This window comes from Ascidiella aspersa, chromosome 2, assembly GCF_963924565.1.
Source record: "Ascidiella aspersa chromosome 2, kaAscAspe10.2, whole genome shotgun sequence".
NCBI classification, from domain to species: domain Eukaryota; kingdom Metazoa; phylum Chordata; class Ascidiacea; order Phlebobranchia; family Ascidiidae; genus Ascidiella; species Ascidiella aspersa.
Window position 1 is genome coordinate 18,416,582 of NC_139448.1, and position 15,012 is coordinate 18,431,593.

A 15,012-nucleotide genomic window follows, 5' to 3' on the forward strand; every position below is an offset into this window, starting at 1 on the left:
CGTACTTTGAATGTGCTGCCGATTCAGTGGTTCATGGGAAAAAATATCAGACAAAGAGGGGAAATTTTTTATCACAAAGGTGCTATCTTATTGTTTAAAATGGACAGAGTTTGATCAGGACATGCACTGTGTGGGGGCTTCTATTGGTTGGAGTCTTGAATTATCCAAGAAAATAAACAAAAGCTCCAAGCTTGCAGTGATGGGGACAGAGGCCAGAAAGCCAACAGCGTTGATGGTAAGGAAGAGAAAATGTAATACATCAAATTGGATGAAAAATAAGAACAAAAAGCTTCACAACAGTGGTGAAACATATCAAAGGGAGAGTAAAAATGGTGAAACTGTAGTGAGGGATGAACGTAAACTAAAAGGACATTGTGACTGTCGAATGAAATGTCCCCTAAAGTTTTCCGACGATGACAAAAATCTCATTCATAAAAATTTTTGGAAACTTGGCGATATTAATTTGCAGCGTTTGTTTATTGTCCAGCATGTGTCATCTGTTAAAAAGGCCAGAACCAGAATACGTAATCAAACCAAATCTGGAACAAGGAGAACCAGGGATTTTACAAGAAAGTTTCATCTCCAAAATCCATAGTTCAATGAAAAAATAGCTGTTTGCCAGAAGTTCTTCTTGCTCACACTTGATGTTGATGTAAAGCGTGTAAAAGTTATATTATAACCACAAAATTATTTGACTTTTTGTGTCTAATTATGTCATTGTGGTGTTAATAAAAAAAATTATTCTTATATAGTTCTTTTGTATCAATATGGAACAAACAAATGTTGCTACAAATCACCCAACTGGTGAAAACTTGGCGTCAGAACCAGATGACTATGACAGCATTCCTGGCGCTTCTTTATTTTTTAAACTTGATGCTCAAGATTACAACTTGGAAAACTACACTCCTTCAAATGGATTACCAAGCAACCCACAAGATTATTTAAGAAATGTAATGTACGTCTGTGTGAAGAATACAAAATATTTCTTTATGGGTATACATAATCTTGTTTGATGGTGTAATAACAGTTACTTTTTTTCATTGGCATTTATTTTAGTTCGGTTAGTAGCCGAGTGCTCAGAAAGGCCAACTTTGGGTGTATATGACCTTTTAGAGCAGTGGTTCTTAACCTTTTTTCAGCCGCGCCTGTAGCGTGTTTTTCTACAGCGCCCCCTTTGGTAATTTTCTCATGCCTTGCGCCCCCCATTTCGACATTTTGCAATTAAATATCACTGAGAAAACAGGAAAATAGTGAAGGGTGTTTAAGGTCGAAAAAAAATTTGAGTTTTATTTGGTCGAATTGGCTAAACTGCAACTCGGGAGGCGTTTCGCATTGGGCACACAACAAATTGCGCATGCTCGACACATTGATTTTATCAATACCGTCGATGTTCTAAAAAGAAAGTTGATACCGTCGATGTTCTAAAAAGAAACTAGAAGATTGGCGCCTAGCGCGAAAAATTTTTTGCACTTTTAATGTTAAAGTTGGCAAAAAGCAGAGTTTATATGTAGGAATTATGCCTAACCCAATCGAAACCAATAAAATCACTGCAAAAAGTTGAAATATTGAAGTCGAGCTTGCGCCCCCCTTAGAATTGCTTGGCGCGCCCCCCCGGTTAAGAACCGCTGTTTTAGAGTGACAATGTAAACTATGTTTTTTTTTTAATATTTGGTAGAAGTACCATCACCTGTAAAAAAATTGGGTTGTTACCTTATTTAGTTTAGCAGTATTAGGACGTCAAACATGGTCGAAAATAGAAAAATTGGCCCCATCGTCAGATCCCCCCAAACTAAAAGCTTCATAACTTTGGCGTTTGTCAACAAATTACGCTCAAATTTTTTGCAGGTGTTCATTATATAGGATAGTGAAAAGGTGTGTAAAATTTAAGGAAAATCGGAGAGGTTGAATTTCTTGACTGTGTGAATTGACACGGAATGGCCCGGATACTACTACTAGTATATTTAATGGAATGTGTTTTGCAACTAAAACAAATTAAATTAAAGTATACATTTTAACCTGCAATATACAGCAGAAAAAAAATCTAATGTTTTACTTTGTACATTGCTACAAATGATACATCGCAATCGCAAATCACGTTTTTGCTTTAGTTAGCTGCCTTTACTTTCAAGAAATATGTATAACTGTGTAACATCACCTTACCCCATGCAAATTTTTGTCTTCATGACATTGTTTTTATCAACCCAAGCGCAAAACGTATATAAAAACTAATGCAAGTAACCCATTACTTGAACGTATTTCATTTTATATCAGACCTTATATTTTATGTTCCTTGTGATCATTTTCAAACATCTACATTACATTGTACAACATAGAAATAGGCTTATGTCAACCAAGTAAAGGTTTTTTTGTAATGGCATGAACTAACCAAACACTGTTGCACTAAGTAAGGGAAAAGTGTTGTTAATTGCTTAACAAACTTTGAGCCAGGAAAGAAAATTTAGTGTTGAAAAATAGGCCTACATTATTTTTACCCTAGAACTGTTACGTCTTTATTATTAAAAAAATGTATATTCATCTAAAGTCGAAAATATAAAGTTTATATATCACAGTAAATATAATAATTTTCTTCAAAGCAGTAAATATAATAATTTTCTGCAAAGCAGTAAAATGCTTTAATAGTGATATAGTTTTAGTAAGTGCAACAATCATAAAAAAAATTATTTTACTTGATTTGAAGGCTTGAAGCAAAGAATTGTCCAAATGTAGTTGTTGCTAAAAAGAAACCAAAACCCAGAGCTAACAATCTGAATTTGGTATGTACAATATGTTCTTTATATTTTTACCTTAGCCGAGTACTGGAACTAATTATTTGGTAAATCAGTTGACCATTGTGTAAACACTTTATTTCAACATAATGATTTAAAGCTAAAATATACACTTGATTATTCTCATCTCATATAATTTTTTAAATGTGTATCTGTGCTGTTTTTTTCTTTCTCTTCATTGGAGTAAACAACCTGTTGACATAATAAAAACTTTCTCCGGGGAAGGGCGGCCCAGAGCAAAACAGCCTGGACCATGATATTCCATACCAAAAATCTTGTTTCTAACAACCTAATCAGATCCATTTAGATTCAAGTGGGATAACACAATTATAAATATTATATTGTGCATTACTTCGTGTTGCCCAGGTAAATTTTATGTTGAAGCAGCTATAAGACCAGATTTCTCTTCAAATTTTTTTTAATAAAAAAAATAATTATCTAAAAACTATCTGCAGGAGAGAAGAGTTTTTTCGGCATAATGTCACACTTTTTAGTTTATTGTGTTATGTTAATTGTGCCAATGTCATACAATAGATGTATTCAAAAATAAAGTCGTTTAATTTATTTTCTATTTTTTTTTCTTTTTATTATTCTTTTTGATCGAAATGTTTCTATACCCTTTAGGATTCCTATGTACATCAATAGATAGTAATACAAAAACTGTAAATTTGCAAGGGCGTAAAAGTAAGTTCAGAAACTGTTAGCACAGAAATGTTAAAAATGCCCTAAAATAATTCAAAATTTAATTCTGATTGAATTCATGATTAGGCGGTTAACTTTTGACTTGGCAAGAAAAGTCAAAATTTGTCATAATGTATATGTTAGTTTTTCAAAATTGATTACAAAAATCATTTACAAAAAAAAACAGTTTTTTGAAATTGTCGTTAAGGTAATTATTATTGTATCAAAATTTGTTTTTTCATTCAACCAACAATATTTTAACTGTATTATATCTTCATTACAGCATTAAATGTGTACTTGAGCTGGCAGAATTAACCACACAGGCCTAGTTTATCGCTTTAGGTTCAACCCAAACATTGTTTTATTTCTGTTTTAAATTATATCTCTGATTTGGACTTATTATATTCTCTGATTTGGACTTAAATTATATCTCTGATTTGCATGTATTCAATAGCATTTGGTGTTTCTTTTTTGGTGTTCATTGGCTATTATCCCATTACATATTTCATTGATATGCTAGGTATTTTACCTTGTATTTTAATAAACAGTTTCCTTAACAATTGTTTTAAATAGCAGCATTTGTTTTTCTTTGACATTTTTATAAGTGATTGTCTTTTTGATATGCCAAAAATATCAACTATTTTCAAAAGTTTTGTATAAACCAAAAAAATAAACTGCTTTGTGTTCCACCGGTCGTCAGTAAAACATTTACATCAAAATCAAGTGACTAACGAGGGCAAGACACAGTTCAAAACAATGCATTTTTCAAAACAACAATGCATTTTTTAAATCAATGTTTTTCTAATCTACAAAATTTGGTGAAAAAGGATTATTTTTTGTTTAAAATTTGTCAAATTTTAATTTTTTTAGTCAATTTTTTTTTCACTTTTGGGGTAATTATTATTAATACCCAGTAAAACTAGTGAAAATGTTTTAATCTTTTTATTGCTGTTTACTTGCCTCACTAAATTATCACATGATGTTCTTCTTAAAACCGTAAAAAAGTAAAACTTCATGGTATGTCTAAATCATAATGTAGCATTATCACCAGTATTACATAAAAAAGAAACCAAATGTTCTTACTTTAACAAAATATTTTTGCTATTTTGTAGCCAAGTCAAGACATCAAAATCCCAGGAGGTGAGTTTGCACCATCACGTGAATGGTGCCAAATACAAATTTCAAACTTCTCCGTTTCCCGTGCTGAGTACTCCAGGCATGTCGCCCAATTAAAATCAACAAAACGACAAACGAAAAAAAGGCCAAAACTTCCTATTTATCCCCTTGTAAGTGTACACATTGATGTAAAAAATAGGACTGCACCTGAACCAGTTAAATCTAATGATTTGTTCAATAGCAATTAACACAAAACCAATGAAATATTTAGTAAAATATTTAACAGGGAGGTCCACTAACAGTTAAATATTTTTATTTTATGTTTTTATTGTGGCCTAGCCTTCCAGCACATGGCCATGGGGAAACTTATCCCTGGGTCATAAAATACTTTTAACAAAAACAAAAGTAAAACATAGTATTTAATCGCATTCGTGGAAATTTTTTGCCTTATTTATATATGGCCTATTACTTGTGGTGTCAGTAAACATTTTATCACAATCACTGACTGATGTTTTTTGGGTCAAATGACTTGACTTGAACTAAGTCTTTTCAATAAATTACCTGACTTGGATTCAAGTCATTTTAGCAAATGACTATGGTTAAAACTGAGTGATTCAATTAATTTTATTAATTTAGACCAGGATTGTCCAAGGTTGACAGCATCGCGGGCCATTATCTTTCTCGTATATTCTTTCGGGCCACATAAAGTGCTACATGCGTGCCTGGGGCGGATCAATGATTTTCGTTTGGTCGGGGCATGAAATGTTTAAAGATGACGCCACTAAGCGTCGTCAAAAAATAACGTTGAAAGACATATAGCCTCCATAAACTAGCTCCTCTCGTCGAACTTGTGTGCAAATAATATTAGGTGATAATGAGACCGTCAAAATTGCGCGGAAGGTGAAAAAATTTCGTATTTGACAAAACTTTTATTTAGAAGACAGCATTTTATAAGCGTGGAATGTTTTTTATGCAGTGCAATAATTTAACAGTGCTCGCGGGCCAACAAAAATAATGTTGCGGGCCACATGTGGCCAAGGTTTAGACCACCCTGATTTATTTATTGGGGTACTAACTTGAATCGTGTTGGACATGGTATGTCAATGACTTGTTGTGATTTTCATAATGAAGTAACTAATAACTTGAAGTCTTTGACTATGAGTTGTGTTGAAACTAACTTGACTTGGACTTGAGATACTTTGCCAACTTCTTGACTAGGACTTAAGTCATACAAATATGCGTTTTTGAAAGTAGCCCCATGTGGTTATATCCCTAAAAGTTAAGGTTTGAAAGACTTGGGACCATATAGTGCCGTTTTTTTACCCTTAGAGTTTGTGATTGTTCAAACTGTTATATTATTTCAGCCATCATCAGAGGATGAGGAAAATTGGAGGTATATCACTCTTGGAAACATTGTTTCTCATTTCCCTAAAGGTATCCAATAAATGAGCTCTTTCATGTATAACCTATTAATAAGTACCTCTGTACAGTGGTGTATCCGAGGGAAGTGGGATTCGGGCTTTTGACTTTGACACGGACCCGGATAGTATCTATTTTGTTTGTTTTTGTCAAGATTTAACTCATTTATTGAAAAATAAATGGCAATGCTTTTAAATTTAAGTGCATCAATTGCCTTTAGCCATGCGAAGCCAAAACAAACACAAAGCGCTACTTTTTGTCTCTTGTTTCCACTTGGGTTGATGCAGATACGAGATATTTTTTATCCATAGACCTTTCTTTATTCATTCAGGTTTCATAGTTAACCGTTAAGGTTTCATATAGCCTTTCCACATGGCCGCTTCAAAGGTGGCTTTAAAGGTGGCCTGGCCACCTTTGCCTCCGAAAAAGCCACCTTTCCGTCAAAAAGGTGGCTTTTCGCTGGCCCTACTCTAGAGTAGGGCCAGGCCACTGTGGCTTTTGCAAAAGGTGGCTTTTTGGTGCGAGTGTTGTGAGGTTTTCCGCTTGCCCACTTCACCTTCTACCTATTTCGGTTTATGTGCTGTTAAGTAACGATTTTTACACCGTTATATGTTCTATAGCAAAGGCAAAGTACATTTTAGTGTCAAAAGGTGTATTGTTATTACAATTGATTGTATAATTTACAGTTTTACTATACTGTGCGCTAGTTTCACCTTATTTTTGATTTTGTACTAAGCAACACTCGTTGCTGTGGTTTGAAAGATCAGCATTTTTTGCGCGACAGCGCAAATTGCAGCTGCCACGGCGTGTTTGGAAAGGTCAGCAATTTTGCAGCTGCGGCACGGCACGTGTTTGGAGAGGTCAGCAGCAGACGCGTTGCTATGGGAAAAAAGGTTTTTGCCAAAGAACCTGCAGTCGTTTTATAGTTACATTGCAGTACATTTATCTGGTTGTTGTGGATGCTGTATATTTTCTAAATCACTCTGGTAATCTGGTAAGTGTGTAATATTACATTTTGTTAACAAACTACAAAACAAGTTTTAGTAAATGCTCTCTTTATTGAATTATCTTGTTACAAAACAATTTTTTTATTTTATTTCTTAACCTTAATTCTCTTTATTAGCTTACACCATGGAAGATTCTAGGGCAAAATGGTCAGAAATAGCAACCCGTGATCTTATCATTTGTATTGAACAAACCAAATTGTTTGAAAAAATGGATTTAAAAAATGTCCGCAAAACTGTTTTGTTCGACAAAATTTTAAAAGAAATGAATGACAAACGATATTCCTTCTCAAAGTAAGTACATGCACATTTTTTTAATTGTTTGCTTATTTCTAATGACAGTTCATCAAACAGGTTGCAACTAAAGAACAAGTGGAAAAAAATTAAAGAAACCTACAATGACCTTTGTGGGGGTTTAAACAAATCTGGTGCATCATCAACTAAAGCTATGTCATGGCCATATTTTCAACTTATGAACCGGATATTAGCATCCCGCCCAAGAAGTGTGGTACGTTTTATAGCAACATTAATTTTCGGGTAATATTTCTCTATATTATTTTCACCCCACTGTATATTATTACCCTTTTGGTTGTTTATATAATTGATGTTCAATAGGGTGAAAAGTTTAGCAGTGTGCTGCTGTTTTTTAGGCATCCACCAGTGCGGGTGTCGAATCAATACCCATTCCTCAAGAGGACCAATTGTCACCTCAAACTGTTGAAGTATTGACTGATGAAGCCAGCACTTCACAGCAAAGTCCATCAAATTTTACCCAGGAAGAGTCTGAATATTATGTTCTTGAACCAATTGGTAAATTATAAACAAACAAAAAATTAGGTTCACTATGGACATTCATTTTTATATTGTATTTTTTAATGCAGATGAACAGGAAGACATTCAGCAGGTGAATGCAGAATTATCACCAGAGGTCACTGAGTCAGTTGGGCTAACAGGTAAAATTTTAGTGGAGTCAGATATGGAAGTAGTTTGCTTAAACATTGATTATTTTTATTTTCAGGACAATCACAACGTACAAAGCGGAGGCACAAACGGAAAGGTACCATAGTTTAGCCTATTCTTTATTTTATAAATCTTTTAAAATACCCTTATTTGAATAATACAAATGTGTGGATTGTGTGTATATTGAGGATTTTTATTTTGTTAAAAAAGACAAATTTAATTACTATTAAACGTTAAATCATTGTTTTTATGTTGTATAGAAAATGAATCGGAAAACTCTTTAAACAAAATGATTAAATTAATTGCTGACGAAGGTGAAAAGGACAGGGAAAAGATCTCCCAAGAAAATGAAAAGATGATAAAGGCAATTTCGGAAGAAAACAAAAAATTTATTGAGGCCCTTTTTCAAACTAAATAACTTTGCCATAATTTGTTTATACTTTAATTTTTACTATTTTCTGAAAACCACTGTATGTTAACATATTAAAAAACAATTTTTTTCCTATTCGTTTTTGTCGTTGTACTATCAAATGCACTGTTATTGTTTTCACATTTTCTATGCACTTTTTTATTTTGAATAAACTCGTTTTTGTCGTTGTACTATCAAATGCACTGTTATTGTTTTCACATTTTCTATGCACTTTTTTTATTTTGAATAAACTCGTTTTTGTCGTTGTACTTTCAAATGCACTGTTATTTGTTTTCACATTTTCTATGCACTTTTTTATTTTGAATAAACATGTCCAAATATCAAAACCGATTACTTGTTCTTATTGCATAATTGTCAGAAAGATATTGACAGATGGTGTCCCTTACCAAACTATTTTCTGTTAAGCCTGAACTTTGAGGCATATCAGGTATGCTTGGATATATCTCTGTAAAATCTGGAGGGTCTGGGGTTTGTTCATTTTCACAAATATTGTGCAAAATACAACAAGTTGCAACAATCCTTGGTGCGTCTGAAACTTTGACAGCAATCCGCTTTTGCAAAATCCTCCATCTTGCTTTTAAGCGACCAAAAGCATTTTCCACAACAATTCTTGAACTGCTGTGATAACAGTTAAAGGATATCTGTGCCACAGTTAGATTTGACCCAACATAAGGTTTAATTAACCAGGGCATTAATGGGTAAGCAGCATCTCCAGCTATCATCAATGGAATTTCGACACCATTAATTGTTATGTCACCCTAAACAACATGTATATTTTAATACTACATCTAATATAAAATTAAGCCTTAAAAAAGTTGCCAAACCTTTGGCAATATTTGATCAGCCATTTGGTATAAGTTTGAGTTTTTTAAAACAGCAGCATCATGGCTTGATCCAGGCATTTTTACACTGATGTCACGAAATCTACAAAAAAAACATTTTGCCACAAACCTATATACAAAGCTCTGATACAAGATACAAAACACTTACCGGTACCATTTGTCAACCACTGCTTGTAGTACAAGTGAAGGAAACATTTTTCGATTAATGTAATCTGAAGACCCTTCTAGGGGTGGTGACACATGTATATGACAACCATCTATTGCCCCCCACAGTTGTGGAAATTTGTTGCAATGCTGATTTTGATAAGCCAAATCCAGTGCCTCCTCATTTTGGGGTATTTTAATGTACTTTTTGATATTTTTTAACATTGCCTTACAAAATCTGTGCAATAAAAAAAGTCAGCTACAGGCTAATAACAGGATACATTAATTAATGATTGTGCTTTTCATACATATGAAAGTATTTGTGAACTGAAGATTCTGACACTCCAAACACAATTCCAGTTGTCCGAAATTCAGCTGAAGAAGCAAGCTGAAATATTGCAATTGCAACTCGCTTTTCAAAAGGAATTGGTGTTCTTACCGCCTTTTCATCTAAAATGTAAAATTGTTAATGCAAAAAAACTTAATCATAGTGGTTTACCATTTATTTACCTGGCATTAGATCCTCTTTTACATTGTTTAGAATTTTTTTAAAAGTTGATTTAGTCATCCTGAAATGTTTTAACCATAATTCGTCTGTATAATTTTGTTGAGCGTTACTCCACCACTCGTTTGATCTAAAAATAATTCAGTTTGCTATGTTGTTTATAAAACTTTAAAGGTATTTTGTTTACCTGTTCAACATCCAGAATCTACGAACATTACTTTGCTGTATTTTTGATAGGATGCAACAAATTGTAGATAGCAACCGCCGTCTCTTTCTTACTTTAAGTTTCCAAATAAACTTGTCTCTTTGGGCTACTATTCTCAGTATATTTCTAAAATACACCATCTTGGCAATATATATTCTTTTTTTGTCTCTCATCGCTTTTATGCTCATAAGACCACAGCACGAATGACAAAAACTCTTGCGCGATCGAAACAGCGTCTTCTCTCTCTAAACGGCCATGCAAATTGACCGCTAAAAGTGGCTAAAAAGGCCACCTTTTTTAGCCGGCCACCTTTGAAAAAGCCACCTTTCAAGTTGGCCATGTGGAAAGGCTAATAGTTAACTAATATCCTGTGTAAACAGGCTTGCAAAATCTTGCCAGCCTTTTTACGACCATGCATTTGGGCCCAAATTCTTCTTTTTTGTCTGTCATCTTTAAGTTGAATGCTGTGTTCACCTAACAAGTGTATAAACCATGTATGTTTAAGAGACAAACAAGGAAAATAGAGATAGAAGAGTTTTCGCAATATTAAAGGGGGATGTAAAACTACAATACGTGGGTACACCTGTCCCCTATCCTTTTTCAAAGACTGTTTCACAGATAAGGTTTTTAAGCAGTCTTGTGTGCAAACATGTAGCTCAAAGTCAGTTTAAGTGCATGAAGCACAAAAAAGCACATATTTGGTAAAATTAGGAGAAATTTTTAAGTGATGCTTTGGGCACATATAATAGATTCGCATATTGCTCGAAATAACTGAATTTTTAGCCCAATTTAATGGAAATGTTTGCCAAGGCTCTGAGTCACACAGCGTAACATGCCATAGTATGCTTCGCGATTTTGTGCAGATTAGATTTGCCTAACAGGATACAGGAACATTAGCAAAAGTAAAGTTTGTGCGAAGCGGTTAAATTTTTTGCTTTTCTGTAATTAAACAGACAATAAATATAGTTTATTTAAGTGGAGAAGCATGACCTGATATCAAATAGATCCGGCCATGAGAATGTGATGCATTTCTATTTAACTGCAATAACAACTATCGTGATTGCTTTGTTAAGTCAATGTACAAGTACTAAAGTGCTGTCAATCAAAGTAAAACTGCAAACACACAACAATTTTATGATGGAAATTGAGTGAAATAAAAAATATATTTTAAAAAAAGTCTAATTGCTGGCTAAGTTAGGCTGCTTTGAGTGATGTGTAAAAATTTTTACTGAAAATTTTGGTTATTTCTTGAGGTATGGGACCTTGCTTTTTAGCCAAATTTGAATTTTCGACGTTTATGAATTTTGAACGAATATTAATAACTTATCCCTGAATAATTGGCCGTTGAGTCATATCTCATTTTTCAGAGTAGAGTCTAAGCTATCGCCCCTATGTAAGTCACTTGGGCACATTTTCATTTCAAGGCCAAATATGACGTAAAGTCTGTTTGCTGGCTAAGTTAGGTTGCTTTGAGTAATGTGTAAAAATTTCTGATTGACAACTTGTTTACTTTCGGTGATATTATGCGATGAAATTTTGAGCTACATACTTCCTTTTGGCTAAACAATCTATATGTAAAGCAGTACTGTCATTATTCCAACCAAAGTTGCTTTCAGTTATTTTTTTAAAATGGCACAACAAAATAAATTCCCGCCAACTGTAGTGCGGAGCGTTCCTTTCTATTCGTGCTTAGAAATTTTTTTAGATTGAATATGTGTGGAACCAACAACAAGTTTTTCTTTTTGTGTGAAACTAATCTTACAACAAAAAATATATATATTTGAACTTTATTATTATGTAATTGTCATTTTACCAAAACAATATCTATAACATAAACCCTTCTTACTCTGTAAATCAAACAAAAATAAAAACAACATTTTGATAAGAATCTTTGTGCACAGTTAAGGAGGGATATGTACACATGGATGAAGTCAACGTTTCAAATGAACATCATTTAACCACTCCAGTTTGTGAAGAGCAAAATGCTAAGGATCCTTCCCAAGAAGATTCTGTTATTAATTTGTCACTGCTAAAGGTTAGGTTTGAAATAACAGAATAGAAGTTAACCCACTTACAACATTAGGGAACCCCTGAAATATAGTATCAAAAAATGTATCATTTTAAAGATTAATTTAATAGAATACATTTAAACATAGCATGCTAAAATCTTATTTGAATAAAAAAATGTGTGGTGGACTTCTAGTTGTTATTAGCTGTAGAAAGTTTTTAAATTGTTGTGTGTCATTTAAATGTAAACTTTTACCCATCCTGTTTTTTAAACCGATTCAACAGGATGAGTCTCTCACAAGTCTAATGCTTTAAACTCAGTTACCGGTAGCCACTAAACTGCATACTTTTACTACCACTAGAATAAATCGCTTTTAAGATAAGTGTTAACAGAATTGTTTACAGTAGTATTTTAGTATTTATGCTCCCTAAAAATAAAACATTTTTTATTAGATTTTCAAAATCTAGATCAGTTATCACTAATAAATTAATTCAATAAACCATGTTAATTATGGATACATTGCACATCAAAGATGGGGAAAATAATAATAGTTGGTTGTGCAAAAAATTCTACTATAATTTTTTGGTTAAATAAGTTAATAGACACTTTGAAAAGTCGAATTATGCCATTTAAAACCCTTACAGAAACTTGTGATGCTCACCTTCTGTCGCATTGATATTCCCTCTATATTGAGCTAACACCAATACTACAAACTGGCATTATTCCTAATTTGGTATTACTAGAACTTACCTTAAAACGTGAAATGTTTAATTGTTTTTTTTTACAAATCACGTGCAGTCGTGCACCGACTGTAAATATAAATATTGACGATATTGTAGTGTGGATATTTGTGTGTGATGTATTTTTTTAATAACAGAACGGATTTCCTCCTATGCTCAGAATTGTACTTCGAATGGAGCCTAAGCATATTGAAGCTAACCTTGACTTCCACGTGTTATGGCTACGATCATACGGATTCTCCCATCAGCAAGGAAGGTGCAAATGACTGACATAAATCAATGTCCGGAAACCTATATGTGGTTACCTTAAAGCTGCACCAAGCATAATATCGTAAAGCAGCATTTGGTGTTATTGTGAGAGAATATTTTGGCGCTATTTGAATATAAAACGACATAAGGATCCAAGAGTTAACATTAACTAAAAGGCAAACGTTGATATTTTGCTTGAGAAATATCGTAATTTTGTCCTCCGTTATTAATATTAACTTATCATCAGACTAAAAAACAATAATTTTGAAACTTTTGGTCTATTAATAGCAAGTCTAATTTCGTCAAGTCATACAATGTACAGGATAAAAAAAAATTAGTTTTAATCAACACTAAAGGCCTACGACAGATGAACCGAATCACTCGATCAAGTGACCAGCAAGGTGGCTAGAAAAATAATTGAGATTCAGCCGGTTCGCACCGGTTCTATAGAACCGTCTCACGAAATTTTAGGAGTTCATCGAACCGGTTAGCACTACTCACTACCGGCAACTGTCAATGAATTTTTGCATCTTTTCTGATACACCGGTTTGTGAGCTCCAAGTAGCTCACGTGTTTTTTTTTCAAAATGTGCAATGGTCAAGATCGCACGTAATAAGTACAGTGTTAATTTAGCTAATTGTAGTAATTTTCCTTTTGTAATTGTTTGTCTGAAAACATGAATTGCTGCGTCATAAGTACAATTTTTTCAGCCACCAGCGCGTCTGCCATCATATTCCTTGACAAATTTTAAACTTGCTTTGTTCGTTTCTCACTGTAACTGTTTATCTTGCTATTGCACTGCCTTCTATTTATCTTCGTAAAACGTAGTTCTGCCCTATTGATTGATTTGCCAAAAAATAGGAATTTTTTTAATTGAACTGATGAAAAAATAGGACTTTTGTAATAGAACCGGCTGACAAACAATTTGAATCCCAACACTGTGTACTATGATTTGTAGGTCATTATCGTTGATGAAAAATGACTTCAGAAGGGCTAAACTACAGTTGTACACATGTTCGTGTGTGCATCTTTCATTTTTTAGCCATGTTTAATTGCAGGTGGATTTTTGCCCTGTTGGTTTGCCTGGAGAAGCCCCTGTTTCCCACCGTTATTTCCTCTTTACGGGATCTTTCAAGGGAGTGTGCACGTTTGCGATCTTGCTTGGTAAGATATAAATCAAACTGTTTTATAGTGCCAGCTGAAGGCACCAAAAATCGCATAGTGAACATACTGTATTAACTTTTGTTTAAATTTTTTTAAATTTAAATGTTTATTTTGCAGAAGTCAGAAGATACTGACCACTTAAATGGGCTAAACTTGATAATTTGCATAGTCGGGAAATACTTTGAACAATCTGATCTGCTTGATAATATGCAATAGTTTGTCGACGTGCTGTTTGTACTGTGTCTTATCTATTTTAATAAATTTCTTTATCGTTAGTAAGGTGAATATATTTGCATTTGAGGTCAATACGTTTTGCAAAAGCAGACCAAACGACTTGACATTTCTAAAGGTCGATTTGGTACAATTAATACGCTTCTGTCCGGTTAAAGTAACCTATTTGCACCAAACGCAGCAGCGAAACTTAAATTTACCAAAATTATGCTAATGACACCATTATTGAATCTTTTCGAATAAAGCACGTCGCAAACTTAGTTGTGCGGTCTGCAACAAAACGGAATTTACCATTTTATTGCATCAAACATTTTATAATGACGTCACAAAGTTACGTCATTTAACAATTATAAAAATGTTCTTCTGGCAAATGTTTTATTAATACACTATCCGACGCAGCCTACGCTTCATATATATTTTTCGCCTAGTTGCAAGTTGATTTACCCGATGATGATTTCCCGTTTAGGGTATAAACGTCGGTACATTTATTAATAAAAAATCATAAAACAATAATTTTTAAAAACACAC

The 15,012-nt window shown here is 33.4% G+C and overlaps 2 protein-coding genes across 2 annotated transcripts; both read left to right on the forward strand.

The window, feature by feature from the left end:
- The first annotated feature begins 202 nt into the window (after positions 1-202).
- Positions 203-14,916, forward strand: LOC146164168 (gem-associated protein 2-like). The gene is made up of 8 exons (XM_083381222.1): positions 203-955; positions 2,699-2,774; positions 4,580-4,753; positions 5,948-6,017; positions 11,994-12,127; positions 12,978-13,096; positions 14,148-14,253; positions 14,371-14,916. Exons 1-8 carry the CDS (start codon positions 768-770, stop codon positions 14,467-14,469), a joined length of 966 nt encoding a protein of 321 aa, XP_083237348.1. The 5' UTR covers positions 203-767; the 3' UTR covers positions 14,470-14,916.
- LOC146164169 (uncharacterized) lies at positions 7,134-8,384 on the forward strand. Its single transcript, XM_083382650.1, has 6 exons — positions 7,134-7,300; positions 7,361-7,514; positions 7,657-7,816; positions 7,888-7,959; positions 8,025-8,063; positions 8,227-8,384. Exons 1-6 carry the CDS (start codon positions 7,134-7,136, stop codon positions 8,382-8,384), a joined length of 750 nt encoding a protein of 249 aa, XP_083238776.1.
- Positions 14,917-15,012: the final 96 nt, after the last annotated feature.

Bases quoted from the DNA above. Each gene is read 5' to 3' on its own strand.
- LOC146164169 (XM_083382650.1), top strand. From the start codon at position 7,134: ATGGAAGATTCTAGGGCAAAATGGTCAGAAATAGCAACCCGTGATCTT. The intron at 7,301-7,360 runs GTAAGTACATGC...TTCATCAAACAG, and splicing joins AAACGATATTCCTTCTCAAA to GTTGCAACTAAAGAACAAGT. The intron at 7,817-7,887 runs GTAAATTATAAA...TTTTTAATGCAG, and splicing joins TTATGTTCTTGAACCAATTG to ATGAACAGGAAGACATTCAG.
- LOC146164168 (XM_083381222.1), top strand. From the start codon at position 768: ATGGAACAAACAAATGTTGCTACAAATCACCCAACTGGTGAAAACTTG. The intron at 956-2,698 runs GTACGTCTGTGT...CTTGATTTGAAG, and splicing joins GATTATTTAAGAAATGTAAT to GCTTGAAGCAAAGAATTGTC. The intron at 14,254-14,370 runs GTAAGATATAAA...TTTATTTTGCAG, and splicing joins CACGTTTGCGATCTTGCTTG to AAGTCAGAAGATACTGACCA.